The 16,911-nt window shown below is 32.0% G+C and overlaps 1 protein-coding gene across 5 annotated transcripts in view; it reads left to right on the top strand.

The window, feature by feature from the left end:
* Positions 1-16,911, top strand: part of KIAA0586 (KIAA0586 ortholog) — a 147,681-nt gene that overhangs the window by 47,183 nt on the left and 83,587 nt on the right. For all 5 annotated transcript variants that reach the window (XM_074290227.1, XM_074290226.1, XM_074290223.1 and 2 more), the window contains exons 8-13: positions 58-217; positions 3,995-4,162; positions 9,831-9,951; positions 14,037-14,154; positions 15,930-16,150; positions 16,629-16,701. In XM_074290227.1, coding sequence (XP_074146328.1) covers positions 58-217; positions 3,995-4,162; positions 9,831-9,951; positions 14,037-14,154; positions 15,930-16,150; positions 16,629-16,701 — 861 coding nt within the window. The remainder of the gene's footprint in view (positions 1-57; positions 218-3,994; positions 4,163-9,830; positions 9,952-14,036; positions 14,155-15,929; positions 16,151-16,628; positions 16,702-16,911) is intronic.

Below are 16,911 nucleotides of genomic sequence, written 5' to 3' on the forward strand. Positions count from 1 at the left end.
CTCCTCCCCTCCATGCATTTGAAAAAAAGAAAGTCATAAAGTAATTTTGTCTTCTAGAACCATTTAATTGCGTCTGCATTCAACAGTGGTAGATACCAACCTGTCATTGTGCCATCTTCCAATCCAGTAGAAAAATCATTTGTAAAATCAGAACTTCAGTGTCCTGTTGGCAGTAACCATTCTTCACATCACAGATGCACAGAGCTTCCTAGTCAAGGTAAAAATAGTGCTAAATTCAGTGAGTCACATCTGATACTGATTCAGTTCTCATCCTTGATAAATTTCATTTTCTTTTTTTTCTTGTGTGTTTTAATTTTTGAAATATATGTGTAAAGATAGTTTTCAACATTCATTTTTGTAAAACTTTGTGTTCTGAATATTTCTCTCTCCTTTACTTCTCCCCTCCCCAAGAGAGCAGGCAATCTGATAAAGGTTAAATATGTGCAATCCTTTTAAACATATTTCCATATCTGTCATACTGTGCAAGAAAAATCAGACCAAAAAGGAGGGGGGGGAAACATGAGAAAGAAAAAAGCATTCAAACAAAGAGGTGAAAATACTATGCTTCAATCTAAGATTAGTCTCCATAATGCTCTCTCTGGATGTGCTTGGCATTTTCCATCCAAAGTCTTTAACTGCACTAAATTGTTGAGAAAAGCCAAGTCTGTCACAGTTGATCACCTAATCTTATTGTTACTATATACAGTGTTCTGGGTTCTGCTCACTTTACTCATCAGTTCTTGTAGGTTTTTTTAGGCTTTTTTGAAGTCAGCCTGCTCATCATTTCTAATAGAATAATAATATTCCATTATTTTCTTGTTTTGTTTTTTTTTCTTGTTTTCCCTCTCTGCTTTTCTAAACATAAAAGTACCAACACAATATTGTATGAGTTAGCCTGTGCTACTTTTCTGATGTTTTATAAAATTAGTTTTCTAATCTTTTGTATCCATTAACAAGTATTTATTGTTAGGCACTATGTTATATTTTGAAGAGATACAAAGAATGAAAGTTTTGTTCTCAAGGAGCTAATAGAGTAAGTCCCAGTTTGTGCAATTAAAACTGATACTTCAGTAAATCAGTGAATTTATAAACCACTATGGGTACTGCTACTGTTAATGCAGATCAAAAGTTATATACACGTCCTTAAACTTTGTGACTCATATGCATCACAGAAATATTCCATGGGAAATCTGTGCAGTGAAGCAGGTACTTTCTCCAAGGTCTGCTAAACAGATTAGTGCATTAGTTCCTACAAAAGATAAAAAGACCATTGTGAGAGATGAGCCTAGATTTTCAACGTCTGTACCATTGGAGTTTAAACTCTGAAAGGCTCTACCCTGGGAACCATTTATAACAGAAATCGGCAAGTGGTACAAATCGGGGCTTGTTTTTGTTGCTGCTGTTGAGGATTGCCTAAATTTAAGAAATTATCACTTATATAAATTAAATTTAAAATTGTGTATACATATTTCCTCCTTTCTCTCCTCACCTCCCCTACTTGAAGCCAGCTGTTAAATATTTACCAGTACACCCCTGTTTTATTCTATAAAAATTTGTTGAAACACAACAATAGTAGAAAACTTAGGGAATGAAACTCTTATCAGTCTGGAGGCTTGGTAATTCTAGGGCAATGGTGTCAAAATCAGATTAGAAATTAATCCCTGCTAGCAGGTAGCATATTGACTTAAAACTACAAATTAACATTTTTCTATATTTTACTGTATTTTTACTTATTTTTAAAAACATTTCCTAGTTATATTTTAATTTGTCCTGAGCCACGAGGAATTTTTTTTTTCCTGCTATAAGGTAACTACAGCTTTCATTTATATAGCATTTTAAGGTTTGTAGAGTGCTTAATAAGAAAGCTATTGTTTGATTTGAGCCTCAACACCCTGGACTTTTGATACCAAAAAGACTTCAGATAAGTTTATCTCTCTGGAAGACCAAGTTTGCTGTTTTAAGACCAACCAAGGGAAGGCTTATCAGTACTAGGTTGGCTGATGAATTCTTTGGCTATGACAAGCCATGTACAGAAAACATTTTAAAATAGCTGTCATTCCTGTGTGTTCCCCTTCTACTTCTGCAATGGGATATTGATAGAATATCAGAAAGGAGTGCAAGGAACTTCAGTTTTTAGACTATCTCTAATCATTAACTTTGGATACTCTGAAGATTTGATCTTTGGTCAGGGGCCCACGGTGATCTGCCAAGCTATTGTAACTACCTTGATGTAGGCATTCTTAGGATAAATGAAACTAGATGATAAAAGGAATAAATAGTTCATAGGTTCTCCTTGTATAGGCAAACAAAGAATTTGGTTTCATTATTGATGGTGACTGAAGTACAAGATGGGTGTAAGAAAAAATTGTGGAAAATAAATTTGGGGTTTAAGCAATAAAATAGGTCAAAGATCTGCAGATTATGTCTGTATATTATCACATATGACAGTTGGATCTTCCTTTTGGACCTTTTGCATGACAATTCCTAATATGTTAAATGAAGATATGAAGATGATAATAATGCAAAAGAAAATAAAAATAATTGTGCCAGATTAGGGTTACATAGATAAAATGAAATCCAGTCTGGAGAGGAATCAGGAGAACAATTACCCAATAATATTGTGAATACAATTTTCAAAGCCTTAAGAACTCTATACTAGAAAATAACCAAGCATTCTAGAGTTCTGATGGTACTCACTTTCCGACAGAGGTGATGGACTTAGGATGCAGATAAGGGGTATATTTTTTTGGATAATAGTCAATATGGTATTGTATTTTGCTTAAGTTATATATATATTTGTTATGAGGGCTTTATTTCTTTTTCATTGAGGGAAAAGGAAGTACAGAAGAGAAAATAGATATTTGTTAATTGAAAAAAATTATAAGAATAAAATAGAATAAATTTAAAAATCAGTTCTCAGGGCATTAAACAGGAGAAGAAGCCAAAGGATTTAGAAAAATTGTGAAAAATTCAATTGAAAATAGGAAAGGAGAAAAGAATATTGTGAACAGTTATACCATTTCAGAGCTGGAAAATACCTCAAAAGCTATCTAATCCTTTTCAGATTTAAAAAGGAATCCCTTCTATAATGTAATTGATCATTGGCCATCTAGCTTTGACTTGAAAAACTCTAGGGAACCTTGAGGTTTCTTCAAAGTCTGTTTCACTGTGAATGACTCTAATGCTTAGAAAGTTATGTCAATAATACCAATCCTAAATTTGTTTTTGTTTTTGATCTTCCTTTTATTGGTCCTAGTTGTAGGCGCTAGGACCAAGTGCAACAAGTATAATTTTTTTTTCCCCACATTATTGCCCTTCAGATACATAAAGACCAGTATCAAGTACCTCTGAGTTTTCTTTTCTGTGGTCTAAACATCCCCAGTTCCTTTAGGAAATCTTTCTATGGCCTGATTTAAGGACACTTCGATATCCCAGTTGCCTACCTTATCAGTGTTCAGGAAGATCTGAGTTCTAATGCTGGCTCAGACACTTTTTAGATAGGAAACCATGGACAAATCACTTAGCATTAGTTAGTTTCCTTATCTGTAAAATGAAGATAATAGAACCTACCTCTTTGGGTTATTGTGAGAATCAAATATCTACAGAGTGGTTTGTAAACTATATTTAAGTACTTTTATATATTTATATTTATATTATATATTTATATGTAAGTACTATATAAATGGTAACAATTATTATCATTATTATTAATCCATTTATTATACAAATGAGTGCCCTGAGAGCTTAATTGAGTTGTACAAAGTTAAAATAAGCAATAAGCAACAGTGTTGGAATTTGTATCTTGTTCTTTTGACTTCAAGTATAGTGTTCTTTTCACTATTTCATGCTGCCTCTTTGGTTCTGCCACCTTTGTTTTTTGTTTTAATGGCTACACACTTAAGTTTTAGTTACATTGTAAAAATATGTGAACAGGAACAATTTAACAATACAAATGTTTTTTACTGCTAAGGTTGCTTTTCCTTTTGCATTTAAGCACACTTAAGGCAAATTAAGGATTTGGGTTTTGACAACCAAAAGTCTCCACTTGAGACCCCTGCACCCCGAAGATTTGCTCCTGTACCTGTTTCTAAAGATGATAAAATCTCCAAGAATGCAAAACTCAGGGAAGAAAAGGAAAATTTGCAAATATTATCTTGTGCAGGTAATAGATTTGTAATAATTTACATTTGTTTTTCTTTTGTTTATATATCATTGAAAGTTAATTATAAACACTGGTTGAATCTTAACTATTTGCTAAAATTTTCATATAATAGTTTCTACTTCTATTTTTATATTTATCTTTAGGAATTTACGGTCTCTTAAGTATGCCCTTTTTTTGATTACTTTTAATTTAATATCAATGAAAGGCATTTTCCATCATGGCTTCAATTTTGGAATTGCTTCCTTTATCTTCAACATATATCATGACACTATAACTGTGATAGGACCATTGTTTTCCTGATGCAGCTTCTCTGACTTCCCTGACTCAGTTTTCTGCCAGATGCTATCTGATAGTTCAATTGCCTGATGGAGTTTCCTGGTCTGGGAGCATAAAAAGTCCCAGTGCCATGTATATTTGCTGCCTCTCAGACTTGATGAGTGCCTGAGACTACATGAATTGCCATCCATTAATAACACATTGACCAATCCTATTTCCAGAAGATGGTTTAAGGCCAGAGAAGCTAAATGTTCTTGTTACCTTGTTGTATCCTTGCTCTGTTTAGGCAGAAAAAATATTCTTTGTTTAGTGACTCATGCCTTTCCCAACCCCTCTAAATTCAAGTGCCTTTTCTCTGTTAATTATTTCCCATTTATCTTGTATATATAGCTTGTTTGTTGTCTCTCCCATTATATTGTGAGCTCCTTAAGGTCAAAGACTGGATTTTGTCTCTTTGTATTTCTTTAGTACAGTGCCTGGTACATATTAGGTGCTTAATAAATGTTTATTGATTACCTTATTTCAGTCCAACTGAAAGATTCTAGGAAAAACTAAGACTACTTATACATATAAAGATATAAAAGCTTATATTTGGCTTGTGTGCATTAATAATTTTGGATTTAGAACTTTAAAACTTTATAGTTTATTGTTATTTATTTCATATATTATGATGTTTGTCATACTGGAATTATCTGTATATTTTTTGTCATTTTCTCCATTACAGAATAATTAATATTAACTAATATTAGAATTGGAAAGTCCAGAACTTGTTAGGGATCTTATAATTTATTTGAATGATCAGTGCAGGAATCTGCTCCATAAAATGTCCAGCAGTCTTCCACTTTAGAACTCTTAAGTGATGAGGAGGAGTTCATTGCTTAATGGGCTGTTCATTTCATTTTCATATAGCCCTACTTGTTAAGAAGTCATCCTTCTCCTTACTTTCTGCCTATTCTTCTTTAAAGTTATACAATATAAACTCAATGTTTCTTCCACATGACATCCTATCATGTGTTTGAAGAGGGGTATTTGTGTCCTTCCATAGTTTTCTTTTCCCCATGCTAAACTTCAGTAAGTCCTTTAATCCTTCCTCATATAACACGATTCTCACTATCCTTGCAAGTCTTCTAGATATATTCAGCTTATTAATTTTTGCTAAAGTCTGGATTTATTATTTTATGTATTATGGGGAACAGTTCTGTACCATATTTATAACAGTTTCCTGGAAATAGTTTGAGGTCATACCAATTGCTTTTAGTTTCACAGCATATATTAGAGTTTGGATTTGAATTTATATCTTCTGATCACAAGGCCATCTGTTTAATCTGCTATACCACATGCATTCTCTGCTTCTCAGAATCTCTCCTAAAGTGTAAGCTATCGAGCTTAGTTTTTTTTTTTTTTTTTTTTTTTTAATAAAATCTTTGTGACATTCAACAAGCTTTATTAAGTGTTTACTATATGCTAGAGTGCTAGGTGCTGGTAAACAAAGTTAAAAAAAAAAAGAAAGAAATAATCTTAAGACTTTAAAGTATGACAATTGACTTTGAATAAAACAGAAGAAAGTAGTAGATCAGGAGGTAAATGACAAATCCCTTTCTTGGAAATAAACTAAAAATAATGTTCTGGGGGCAGCTAGGTGGCACAGTGGATAGAGCACCAGACCTGAATTCAGGAGGACCCGAGTTCAAATTTGGTCTCAAACACTTGACACTTCCTAGCTGTGTGACCCTGGGCAAGTCACTTAACCCCAGCCTTAGGAGGAAAAAAAAAATAATGTTCTGGAGTTTTTGTTTTAAATTAAGCTATTAGCATGCAGTAAAATAGTTACTCTAGTAATACTGCATATTATAGATTTGGGATTAGATTTGTATACAAAAGAGGCTGACTATATAGATATAAACACAAATAGATCTTGATCACAAAGAACTTAATAAGCATGTTTTCATAATAAAACTTATCATATATTTGGGTATAAATGAACATTTAAAAATTGTTGTTTTTATTTGTTGACTTATTTGACTTTTGAATTGCTATCATCTAGGCATTAAGATACCACAGAGCAGACACTGACTTTGGAGTCAGAAGATCTGAATTCACATTCAGGGTCAGCTGTTTATTACTTGTGGGACACTGGGCAGATCATTTATAAAAACTGAGGAAGATGTAGTAGATGACTTAGAGGTCCCTTCTACCTCTAAATCCATGTTCTTCTAGTTCTTGTTCTCAAACAACTTACATTCTGTTGTAGAGCCAACATGGACATATGTGATGTGTATATATACATACACAGGATAAAATAAGCAAATAAATAAAATAATATAAATAATAAAATGAAATAAATGCAGAGAAGGTAAAGAAGAAAGCCATTAATAGTTGGGGGAGTCAGCAACAGCTTTGAATGAAAGTGTCCTTGCTTGAAACTTGTTCAGTGTTGGATTTCAGATGAAGTTATATATCCTAAAAATGGGTTTGATGGAGAATAGATAATTGATGCCAAATATCAAAAGGGACATTCTTTTTTCTTTTTTTTAAATAGCTTTTTATTGACAAAACATATGCATGGGTAATTTTTCAACATTGGCCCTTGTGAAAACTTCTGTTCCAACTTTTCCCCTCCTTTTCGGCACCCCTCCCCTAGATGGCAGGTAATCCCATACATGTTAAATATGTTAAATACAATATAAGTATACATATTTATGCAGTTGTCTTGATACACAAGAAAAATTGGATTTAGAAAGAAGGTAAAAATAACTTAGGAAGAAAAACAAAAATGCAAGCAAACAATAACAGAAAGAGTGTAAATGCTATGTTGTGGTTTACACTCATTTCCCATTGTTCTTTCGCTGGGTGTAGCTGGTTCTGTTCATTACAGATCAATTGGAACTGATTTGGATTCTTTCATTGTTGAAGAGAGCCACGTCCGTTAGAATTGATCCTCATACAGTATTGTTGTTGTAGTGTGTAATGATCTCCTGGTTCTGCTCATTTCACTTAGCATCAGTTCATGTTAGTCTCTCCAAACCTCTCTGTATTCATCCTGTTGGTAATTTCTTACAGAACAATAATATTCCATAACATTGATATACCACAATTTACTCAGCCATTCTCTATTTGATGGGCATCCATTCAGTTTCCAGTTTCTAGCCACTACAAAAAGGGCTGCCACAGACATTTTTGCACATGTGGGTCCCTTTCCCTTCTTTAATATCTTTTTGGGATATTAAAGCCCATTGGTAACACTGCTGGATCAAAGGGTATGCACAATTTGATAACTTTTTGAGCATAGTTCCAAATTGCTCTCCAGAATGGTTGGATCCATTCACAACTCCACCAACAATGTATCAGTGTCCCAGTTTCCCCACATCCCCTCCAACATTCATCATTATCTTTTCCTGTGATTTTAGCCAATCTGACTTGTGTATAGTGGTATCTCAGAGTTGTCTTAATTTGCATTTCTCTGATCAATAGTGATTTGGAACACCTTTTCATATGAATAGACATAATTTTAGTTTCATCAAATGAGAACAACAGGGATATTCTTAATAGATGTAATAGAGGTGTTGTCAAGGTCATATCACTATCAGGCTTGATGGGGAAGTTTTTTATTGGGAGCAGAAATTGGGAGAAGAGTTGAGAGCATTAACTATTTGACATGGGGTTAAATAAAAAATAGTTTAAAAATAATGTGGGAGGGAAAAACTCTTGCCTACATGCTTTATGGATATTAGGACCATTTAGCATCCATGGAGTTCCATACTGAAGTCCTATCATAACTGTAACAAAACAATATAAGCACAGGCATCATTTAAGAAATGTGTTAGTTTAATAATTCCTTAGAATTTGAATACTTTCCTGTTATTTTTTTATAGCTCTTAAGTATCTACAATGAAAAGGAAGATTTCATAGAACTTTGAGATTATCTCTAATAAAAATATTAGAATTCAATTTAATTTTTTTTTTTTTTTTTTTTTTTTTTTTTTTTTTTTTTTTTTTTTAGGCTGAGGGTAAGTGACTTGCCCAGGGTCACATAGCTAGGAAGTGTTAAGTGTCTGAGACCAGATTTGAACTCGGGTCCTCCTGAATTCAAGGCTGGTGCTCTATCCACTGTGCCACCTAGCTGCGCCTAATTTAATTCTTTATATGTGGTTTGTCAGTGCTGAGATAGTGAGACTGTTATCTCCTTAATTCTGGATGTTATTCTTCTATTCATTTGATAAAAGCTTTTTGAGGATCTAAGTTATGTTGCAGTCCATGAACACCCTTTAGATCTTTGTCACATGATGCTGTCTAGGCATTTTCAGTCATTTTGTACTTTCATTGTTAAATTTTTTTTCACCCTGAATGTAGGATTTTTCATTCATCTTTATTATACTTTATTAAATTGGAGATATTTCTTGCCTAGCATAATTTTAAAACATTTGTGAATTTTGTATTTAATAAGCATGACCAGTGATATGTTTTTTAATCTAATTTGTGATTATTTGTTTAGGTAAATATAGATGGAACATGGTTTTCTAAGCTAGTGGAGATATTTAAGTACTGAAGAATAATTTTTATTTAAAAGAACTTGTAATTTATTTTAGGAAGAGATTCCTAAATATCAAAATAAAAATGTATTTTAGGAAAAGAAATAGCAGATGAAATCATTAAGAAATTTAATGGAAAAGAGAGTGAAAATCTGCCTACTATTACCTATTTTATAATACTCAAATTCTGCTGAATTTTGAAACCAAATCATTTTAATTTAGTAGTCATAGTCCTAGTTCGATATTTTTTTCCTCCTTAGGTTACTACTGATGGTATCACATAGAATTCTGTACACAAATATATTTCACAGAAATGTTAATTTTTTTGCTGTTAATGTTTAGTATTATTATAAAATAAATTCAGTTAATTTTGTATTTCAGTTATATTTCTAGTTATATAAAAGACTAGGTTTTACATAGTATTAGTTTTTTTTTTTTTTATATATATATATATTTTATAATATTATCCCTTGTATTCATTTTTCCAAATTACCCCCCCTCTCTCTATTCCCTCCCCCCGACGACAGGCAATACCATACATTTTACATGTGTTACAATATAGTCTAAGTACAATACATGTGTGTGAATATCATTTTCTTGTTGGACAATAAACATTAGAATCCGAAGGTACATGCAACCTGGGCAGACAGATATTAGTGCTAACAATTTACATTCCCCTCCCAGTGTTTCTTCTCTGGGTGTAGCTACCTCTGTCCATCATTGATCAACTGGAAGTGAGTTGGATCTTCTTTATGTTGAAGATTTCCACTTCCATCAGAATACATCCTCATACAGTATTGTTGTTGAAGTAGTATTAGTTTTTTTCATTGATAATGGTACTTGAAACTATTTTTGCTTCACAGGACATGGAAGATTATTGGAGCAGATCCTAAATAGTCAGGATACCCAAATAAAAGAGAGTACATCTTCAGAAGGAATTTTACTAGCCAAATCAAGAATAAAGCAGGATCCTCTGAGAGACAGGTAAAAAAAAAAAAAAAAAAAAAAGAGTGAATGGAGTAAAAGATGTTGTATCTGTTTATCAAAAAGAGAAAAATAGAAAGTTTAGACATAAGCATCTTTATAAATTTTGAGAAATTATAGTTTTGTAGCTTATTGTGTTACACTTAGATCATTATATTTAGATCAGTCAACTGAGATCTGAAAATCCTCATTTTGTAGCTGAGGAGACTGAATTCTTATTTAGTGAAATTACTTTCCTGAGGTGATAGACTACCTATTATTGGCTGAACGTGGATGAGAAGGGATCAGGAAAACCTTGGAAGAATCAATTTAGCCAAGCTAGGAATTATCACTGGCTGAGGTGAGAAGAGAGAGCATTTCAGGCATGAGGGATCGTCCATGCAAATATATGGAGACAAATGATGGAACTTTAGTGTAAATGAAATAGCAAGTAACATACTTTGTCTGGAATTTTAAGTGAAATTGGTTTGGAAATATGATTTGGATCTGGAATGTGAAGGGCTTTAAATATGAACCAAAAGAGATTATATTTTTTTCTTTTGTAGTTATGCTTAGTCTTTTTTGTGTCATGAATCCCTTTGTCTGTCTGATAAAGCCTCTATACCCCTTCTTAAAATAATGTTTTTAAGTGAATAAAATAAAATACTTAGAATTGCAAAGGAAACAAATTATGTTGAAGTACTATTAATAATTTTTTTTTTTTTAAGTCACAGACTTCACTTAACCTCTGCTGTAACTAATTAATCTCTTAGTACCTAAGAAGGTACTAGAGTTTATTGATTAAGGTAATTAATTTTAGAAATATCAATTAGACATTTGTGTAGAGCAGGGGTTCTCAAACTATAGCCTGCGGGTCAGATGTGGCCCACTGAGGACATTTATGCAGCCCGCAGGGTTATGGCAAATGGGCTGAGGGGTGACAGAGTGTGAGTTTTTATTTTTACTATAGTCCAGCCCTTCAACAGTCTGAGGAACAGTAAACTGGCCCCATATTTAAAAAGTTTGAGGACCACTGGTGTAGAGGATAGATTGGAGTAGGGAGAGGCTAGAAGTAGAGGTACCACTAAGGAAGCAATTACACAGAGAGAATAGAATTGATTCAAGATACGTTGTGGGGCAGCTAGGTGGTGCAGTGGATAGAGCACCAGCCCTGAAGTCAGGAGGACCTGAGTTCAAATCTGGTCTCAGACACTTAACACTTCCTAGCTGGGTGACCCTGGGCAAGTCACTTAACCCCAATTTCCTCAGCCAAAAAAAAAAAAAAAAAGATACATTGTATTTATATTTATAAAATTTTGTAGCTGATTGAATTTGGGTATTCATTTATTCAGTAAACATTTGTCAAGTATCTACTGTGCCAAGCACTGTGCTAAATGCTAAGAATACAAAAAGAGGCAAGAGTCCTTACCCCTAAGGAGCTTGGAATCTAATTAGGGAGACCACTTACAGAGCAAGTTAACAGAATAATTTTGACAGGGAACAATATCCAAATATGTTGATGAGATACATTGATTAAAATATATTGATGAACCCCTATAAATGTGGGTATAGGGCAGGGGTGGAGAATGTATAATTGAATTGGGTTGTATAAGGCCAATGAAATAATTTGGTCTGGTCTTGCCAAAGCAACAACAGGCAACAGCAGTCTTCCACTGCTTGGGAGTTCTATCAGTTGATAATTTTGTTTGGCCTGCGAATGTTGTTGTAAGTGTTAAGATAACCCTTGTCAGAAAAAAAAGTTCCCCATCCCTGGTTTAGGAGATCCCAAAATTGAAATATCCTAGTAATAAAAGAGACTTCATAGAATATCAAGAAATATTTTTTCATTTTTTCCATTTTTGATCTGATTTTTCTTATGCAGCATGATAAATGTAGAAAAGTACATAGAAGAATTGCACATGTTTAATATATATTGAATTGTTTGCTGTCTCTAGGAGAGGGGAAGAGCAAAGGACACAGCAAAATTTGGAACCCAAAGTTTTGCAAGGGTGAATATTGAAAACTATCTTTGCATATATTTTGAAAATAAAAACCTATTATTAAAAAAATAAGATATTAAGCAAAATAAAAGAAATAGTTCTCCTTTTGAGAAACTTTCTGAAAGTAGGAAAATTTTTGATACTTAACATCATTTGCTATTTAATATTTTAGAGATAAAAATGTCCCTAGGATTGAAATTTTCTACCAGAAATCATTTACATTTTGTAGAACATCAAGGTTCTGGAAAATAGATTTTTTTTTCTTTAAAGTTTTACATTATTTTCCTATCATAAGAAATTGTAATTATAAATGCTTTTATATTTTATAAAAGCTTTAGAAAGTATTATGAAAAATAGGAAAAATAAAAATAAGTCCATTTTGCAGTTTTTTGGTGGACTCATATTTGAAGTCTTATTACTAGCTTATTATTTATTTGACAGTTTTCTCTGTAATGGTGTCACCTTTAAAAGCTATGTATCATGATGAAATATTGCAATAGAATCTTAGTATGGAGTTTTATTAAATATGTAGTGTATATTTTTTTAGCAGTGAAAAAAAGAAAATATTAACATATAAAGAAAAAATGATTTTAAATTAGATTTTAAAAAGTAAAGTGGCAGTAAAGACTTTCTTAGAGTCTAAATGGGGACAAGTTATGGATAGTTCTAGGATATGATGAGTGTGGTTTCAAGAAATGAGGAATATGGGGACTGATTGTGAATCATAATATTTTCACCTTTTTTGTTATTTGCTTGCTTTTTTTTCTGATTTTTTTTTTTTCCTTTTTCCTTTGATCTAATTTTTCTCATGTCTCATGATAAATGTGGAAATATGTTTAGAAGAATTGAAGATGTTTAACTTATATTGGATTACTTGCTGTCTAGGGGAGGACAAAGGGAGAAAGAAAAATTTGAAACACAAGGTTTTGTAAGGATGAATGTTGAAAATTATCTTTGTATGTATTTTGAAAATAAAAAGCTATTACTAAAAATAATTTTTTTTAAAATAAAAAATTTTCTTTAAGACTTTCTTTTCTTTCATCTTTGGTTAGGCATCTTCAACACATTTCAGATGATTTGGTAGCAAATTTTTACTTTTTTTAAACAAAATAATTGTTTTTTAAACATAATCTTTGTGTTATCGTGAATTAACTTCCTCATGCTAGAATCTGGAATTCATATTAGAAATTGAAGTTCTCAGTATTTTTAAACTCATGTCTTTTTTAGTATTTAGAAATTAAATTATGTTGATAATATTCATATTTATTTTTAAGGCCTTGGCATATCAGTATACATCTGTTTTAAAATTCAGTAATTTTCATGTAAAAAAACAAATTTTCATATGCTTGAATCTGAAAGGTCTCTTGCTCTTAGCACATTAAACCTTTGAGATGTTTATTAGGCTTTTGTTTCATGATAGTAGGTGCCTTATAAGGTGAAACATATTCTAATTGGATTCATTTTAGTGGACCACTAAACATAATTGATTTGCATTTAGTCATAAAGAAAAAACCTTTCATTATCATTTTAAAATAGACTTTTTAAAATTTGAAAATGTCTTCTATTATATGATTATTTTGTAATTTAGATTCTTTGGTTACTAATATTACTGCATTTGTGTTTCATATCTATATTTAACTTCCCCAAAGAACTAAAATACTGTGTGTCTCTTATGAAAAAGATTGAATGGAAGTTTTAGTATCACAACAGAAGGGAGAAAACAGTTAATGGCTTAGAATATTAATGCTTTACATTGAAGACCATGAAGGACTAGATATCATAGTATATTCTTGTCTCTAGTGACATTAAGTGCATATTATTTTCACTTACTTGAAATGCACATATGTAATTATGATGAGTATACTTAGATAAAGTATTTATACTTCACAAAAGAATGCCAGCACTAAACTGAAAAAATGATGGTTTTTGCTAAAAGGATTTAAAATTTATTGCTAAATTGTATACTTAGAAATCTAATATATTTTGATTGAGAACATAATCAAAGGGTAAAATGTATGACATCATGACATACATGTGTTTTGTATTTCATACGTTTTTGTTGCAATGGAAGGGATGATATTTTAGAAAGTATTTTTTTCCTTCCAGTGGTGTTGCCCCTCTGAAGCCTAACTCATTTCCATCTCATGAAGAGTTTGGAATAGCTGAAAAGACTATTCGGCACATTGATGATGTCTTTTATGATCTTGGTCGAAGGAACAAAGAGGTGATTTACATATTTCATGTGTAAATACAAATTTTTAAATAAAAATTAATAGTAAAGATAAAAGACAAAGTTAATCAGATGTCATGGTACTAGAAAGTTTTATTGACTTTTTCATAGTCCTCATCACTTTTGACCTTTGCATAATTTGATCCTCTGCATTACTCTTTCTTCCTGAACATGACTTGTGCTTGCTAGCTGAAAGTTGAACTTCTCTCTTGGTTCTCCCTTTAATTGACTCTTCTCAGTGCTCCTTGCTGAGCTGTCATCCAAGTCCCTTTCATTAAACATGAGTGTAAACATGGGTGTTATTGAATGCTTTATCTTGGGCCCTTTTCTTATTTTTTTCTCTATTGTCTCGGTGATATTATCGGATCCAACAAGTTCAATGACATGTATTTAAGTGATTCTTGTGTCTGAATATTCATTTGTGTAGTCTCTCTCTGGAGTTCCAGGTCATTATCAAATAACTTTGGAACATCTTGAGCTGAATTTCTTGTAGGTATCTCAAACTTTGGCCAAAACAGAAACCATTATCTTTTCCCCCATCCTCAGTCATCCTCTTTCAGATTTCTGTATTTGTATTGAAGGCACTGTTATCTTCACAGTAAAGCAGTCATGCAACTTTATTGCCATCCTTGACTTTGTTTTTTCTCACTTAACATATAATATGTTGCCAAATCTTGTTTCTCACTTCACAGTATCTCTCAAAAATGTTCTCTTTTCCCTCTACTCATATAGCCACAACTCTATTTCAGGACCCCATCTCTTCCTTCTTGAACTATTGCAGTAGTTTTCTACTTTATCTCTTAATCTTAAGTCCATTCTGCAGCCACAGTGATTTTCCTAAAGTAAAGATTTACCTCACCCTACCTATTCAGAAAACTTGTTTAGCTCCTTGTCACATCTATGCTCAAATATCAGATTATGTTGGCATTTAAAACTCTTCCTAACCTGGAGATAGGGGTGTATAGGAGCCAGTTTATATCAGGCTGAGAAAGTGAATTGTTAAATTTTCACTATGAGCATTTACCACTTAGAAATTCACTAATGCTAGAAGGCTTGATTTATTTTGTTGTTGATTGTCTTGACTTAAAATGAGGGAGAAAATGTTAATAATAATGGGGACTAAATAAACTTTGTATTTAATTTTAGGGAGAACAAAAACTAGAATTATATTGAATAATTAGAGATGAATGGGTTATAATCTCCAATTTTGTAGTACAAAGAGATCAAAGGAAGAGGAAAATGATGCATGTGTTCAAAAATATTTATAATAGTATTTTTTCTCAAAAGAGTTGTAAACTGAAGGAATGTCCATTCATTGGGGAATGAATTATAACATCAATGTAATGAAATATTTTTGTGCTGTAAGAAATGATCCAAAGTTTCCAAAATACTCGGGAAGCCTTATGTAAATTATGCAATGAACAGAACCAAGAGAGAAATGTAGACAATAGCAACATTCTAAAAACAAATAGACCTTTTAAGTATTCAGACAACCAGGATTCCAGAGGCCTGCCTTCTGAAAGTGATGGACTCAAGATGCAGAGGGAGGTGTATGTTTTGAGTGATGGTCAATATTAGGTGCATATGTGTTACAAGGATTTTTTTTTTCCTTAATATGAAGAGAGTTTTTTCTCAAAATACGAGGGAAGGAAAGAATATAAGATCTTGTTAATCAAAAACAAGCAAACAAAAAAGGTACATAAAAGTTCATGAGATTTTATATAGCCTGTTAACAAGCATTTATTCATTTTTATTCAATTTTATTGTAGCCAGAAGAATCTTTAAACACCTTTAGAGTTGATGACCTTCCAAAGAGTCCATTACATCCTAAGTCAACCAAAACAGCAAGATCTATTTTGAAAAATGCTGAAAAAATTTTAAGAGGAGTGCAAAATAATAAAAAAGTACTTGAAGAAAACCTTGAAGCTATTATTCATGCAAAAGATGGAGCTGCCATGTATTCCTTTATTAATGCCCTGGCTACTAACAGGTAATAAAGTTGTTGGTATCTTATTACTCTGTACCTCTTAGGTTTTCAATGAATTTATCAATTTTACAGGTTTTGTAATATTTTCAAGCAGTTGGATTGTTCTACCTGTGTTTTTCTTTAATGATCAGAAGAGGTTTTCCAGTCTATTTAATATGTGACACATAAACAAAATGCAATTAGGAGTTTGCAAATGTATATACTATTTCATTAATTTTACTGATGAAGCCAGAATGTACCTTTGTTTTTTCCATTAACAAGTTACTTCATCTTTGTTATGTTTGCTTGTATTAGTGTATTTCTTTTTTTTTTTTTTTCTTCATATATTTTGGTCAGGAAGATTAGTAACATCAGTTTGCTTTTATAGATGATAAGACTAGACAGCAAGAAGATAAATATTTATAGAAAGAAATTGTATTTGATCCTAGTTCCGATATCATTAGAGACTAATCCAATGGAAGTTATCTTTTTTTCTCTTTAGAGAAATGTTGGAGAAATTTCGTATTAGAAAGGCAGTGGATGAATGGATTAAAATAATCACTCAGGAAATTCAGGTATGATTTGGAAAAACTATGAAGAGTAAATGAGACTTTCTTTTAAAGGATGACATTGATCTAACATTGATTTTGACTTGAAACTGGTAAACACATTTGTAATTGTTTCTGTTATGTACCTAATACTGTCACACGATTCTTATCAATATTCTTAATAATAGCAAGCCTATTTTGCCAGTTTTTCTTTTAATTGGGAAAGTTTTATAATGA

The sequence above is a fragment of the Sminthopsis crassicaudata genome, chromosome 2 (assembly GCF_048593235.1).
Source record: "Sminthopsis crassicaudata isolate SCR6 chromosome 2, ASM4859323v1, whole genome shotgun sequence".
Taxonomy (NCBI): domain Eukaryota; kingdom Metazoa; phylum Chordata; class Mammalia; order Dasyuromorphia; family Dasyuridae; genus Sminthopsis; species Sminthopsis crassicaudata.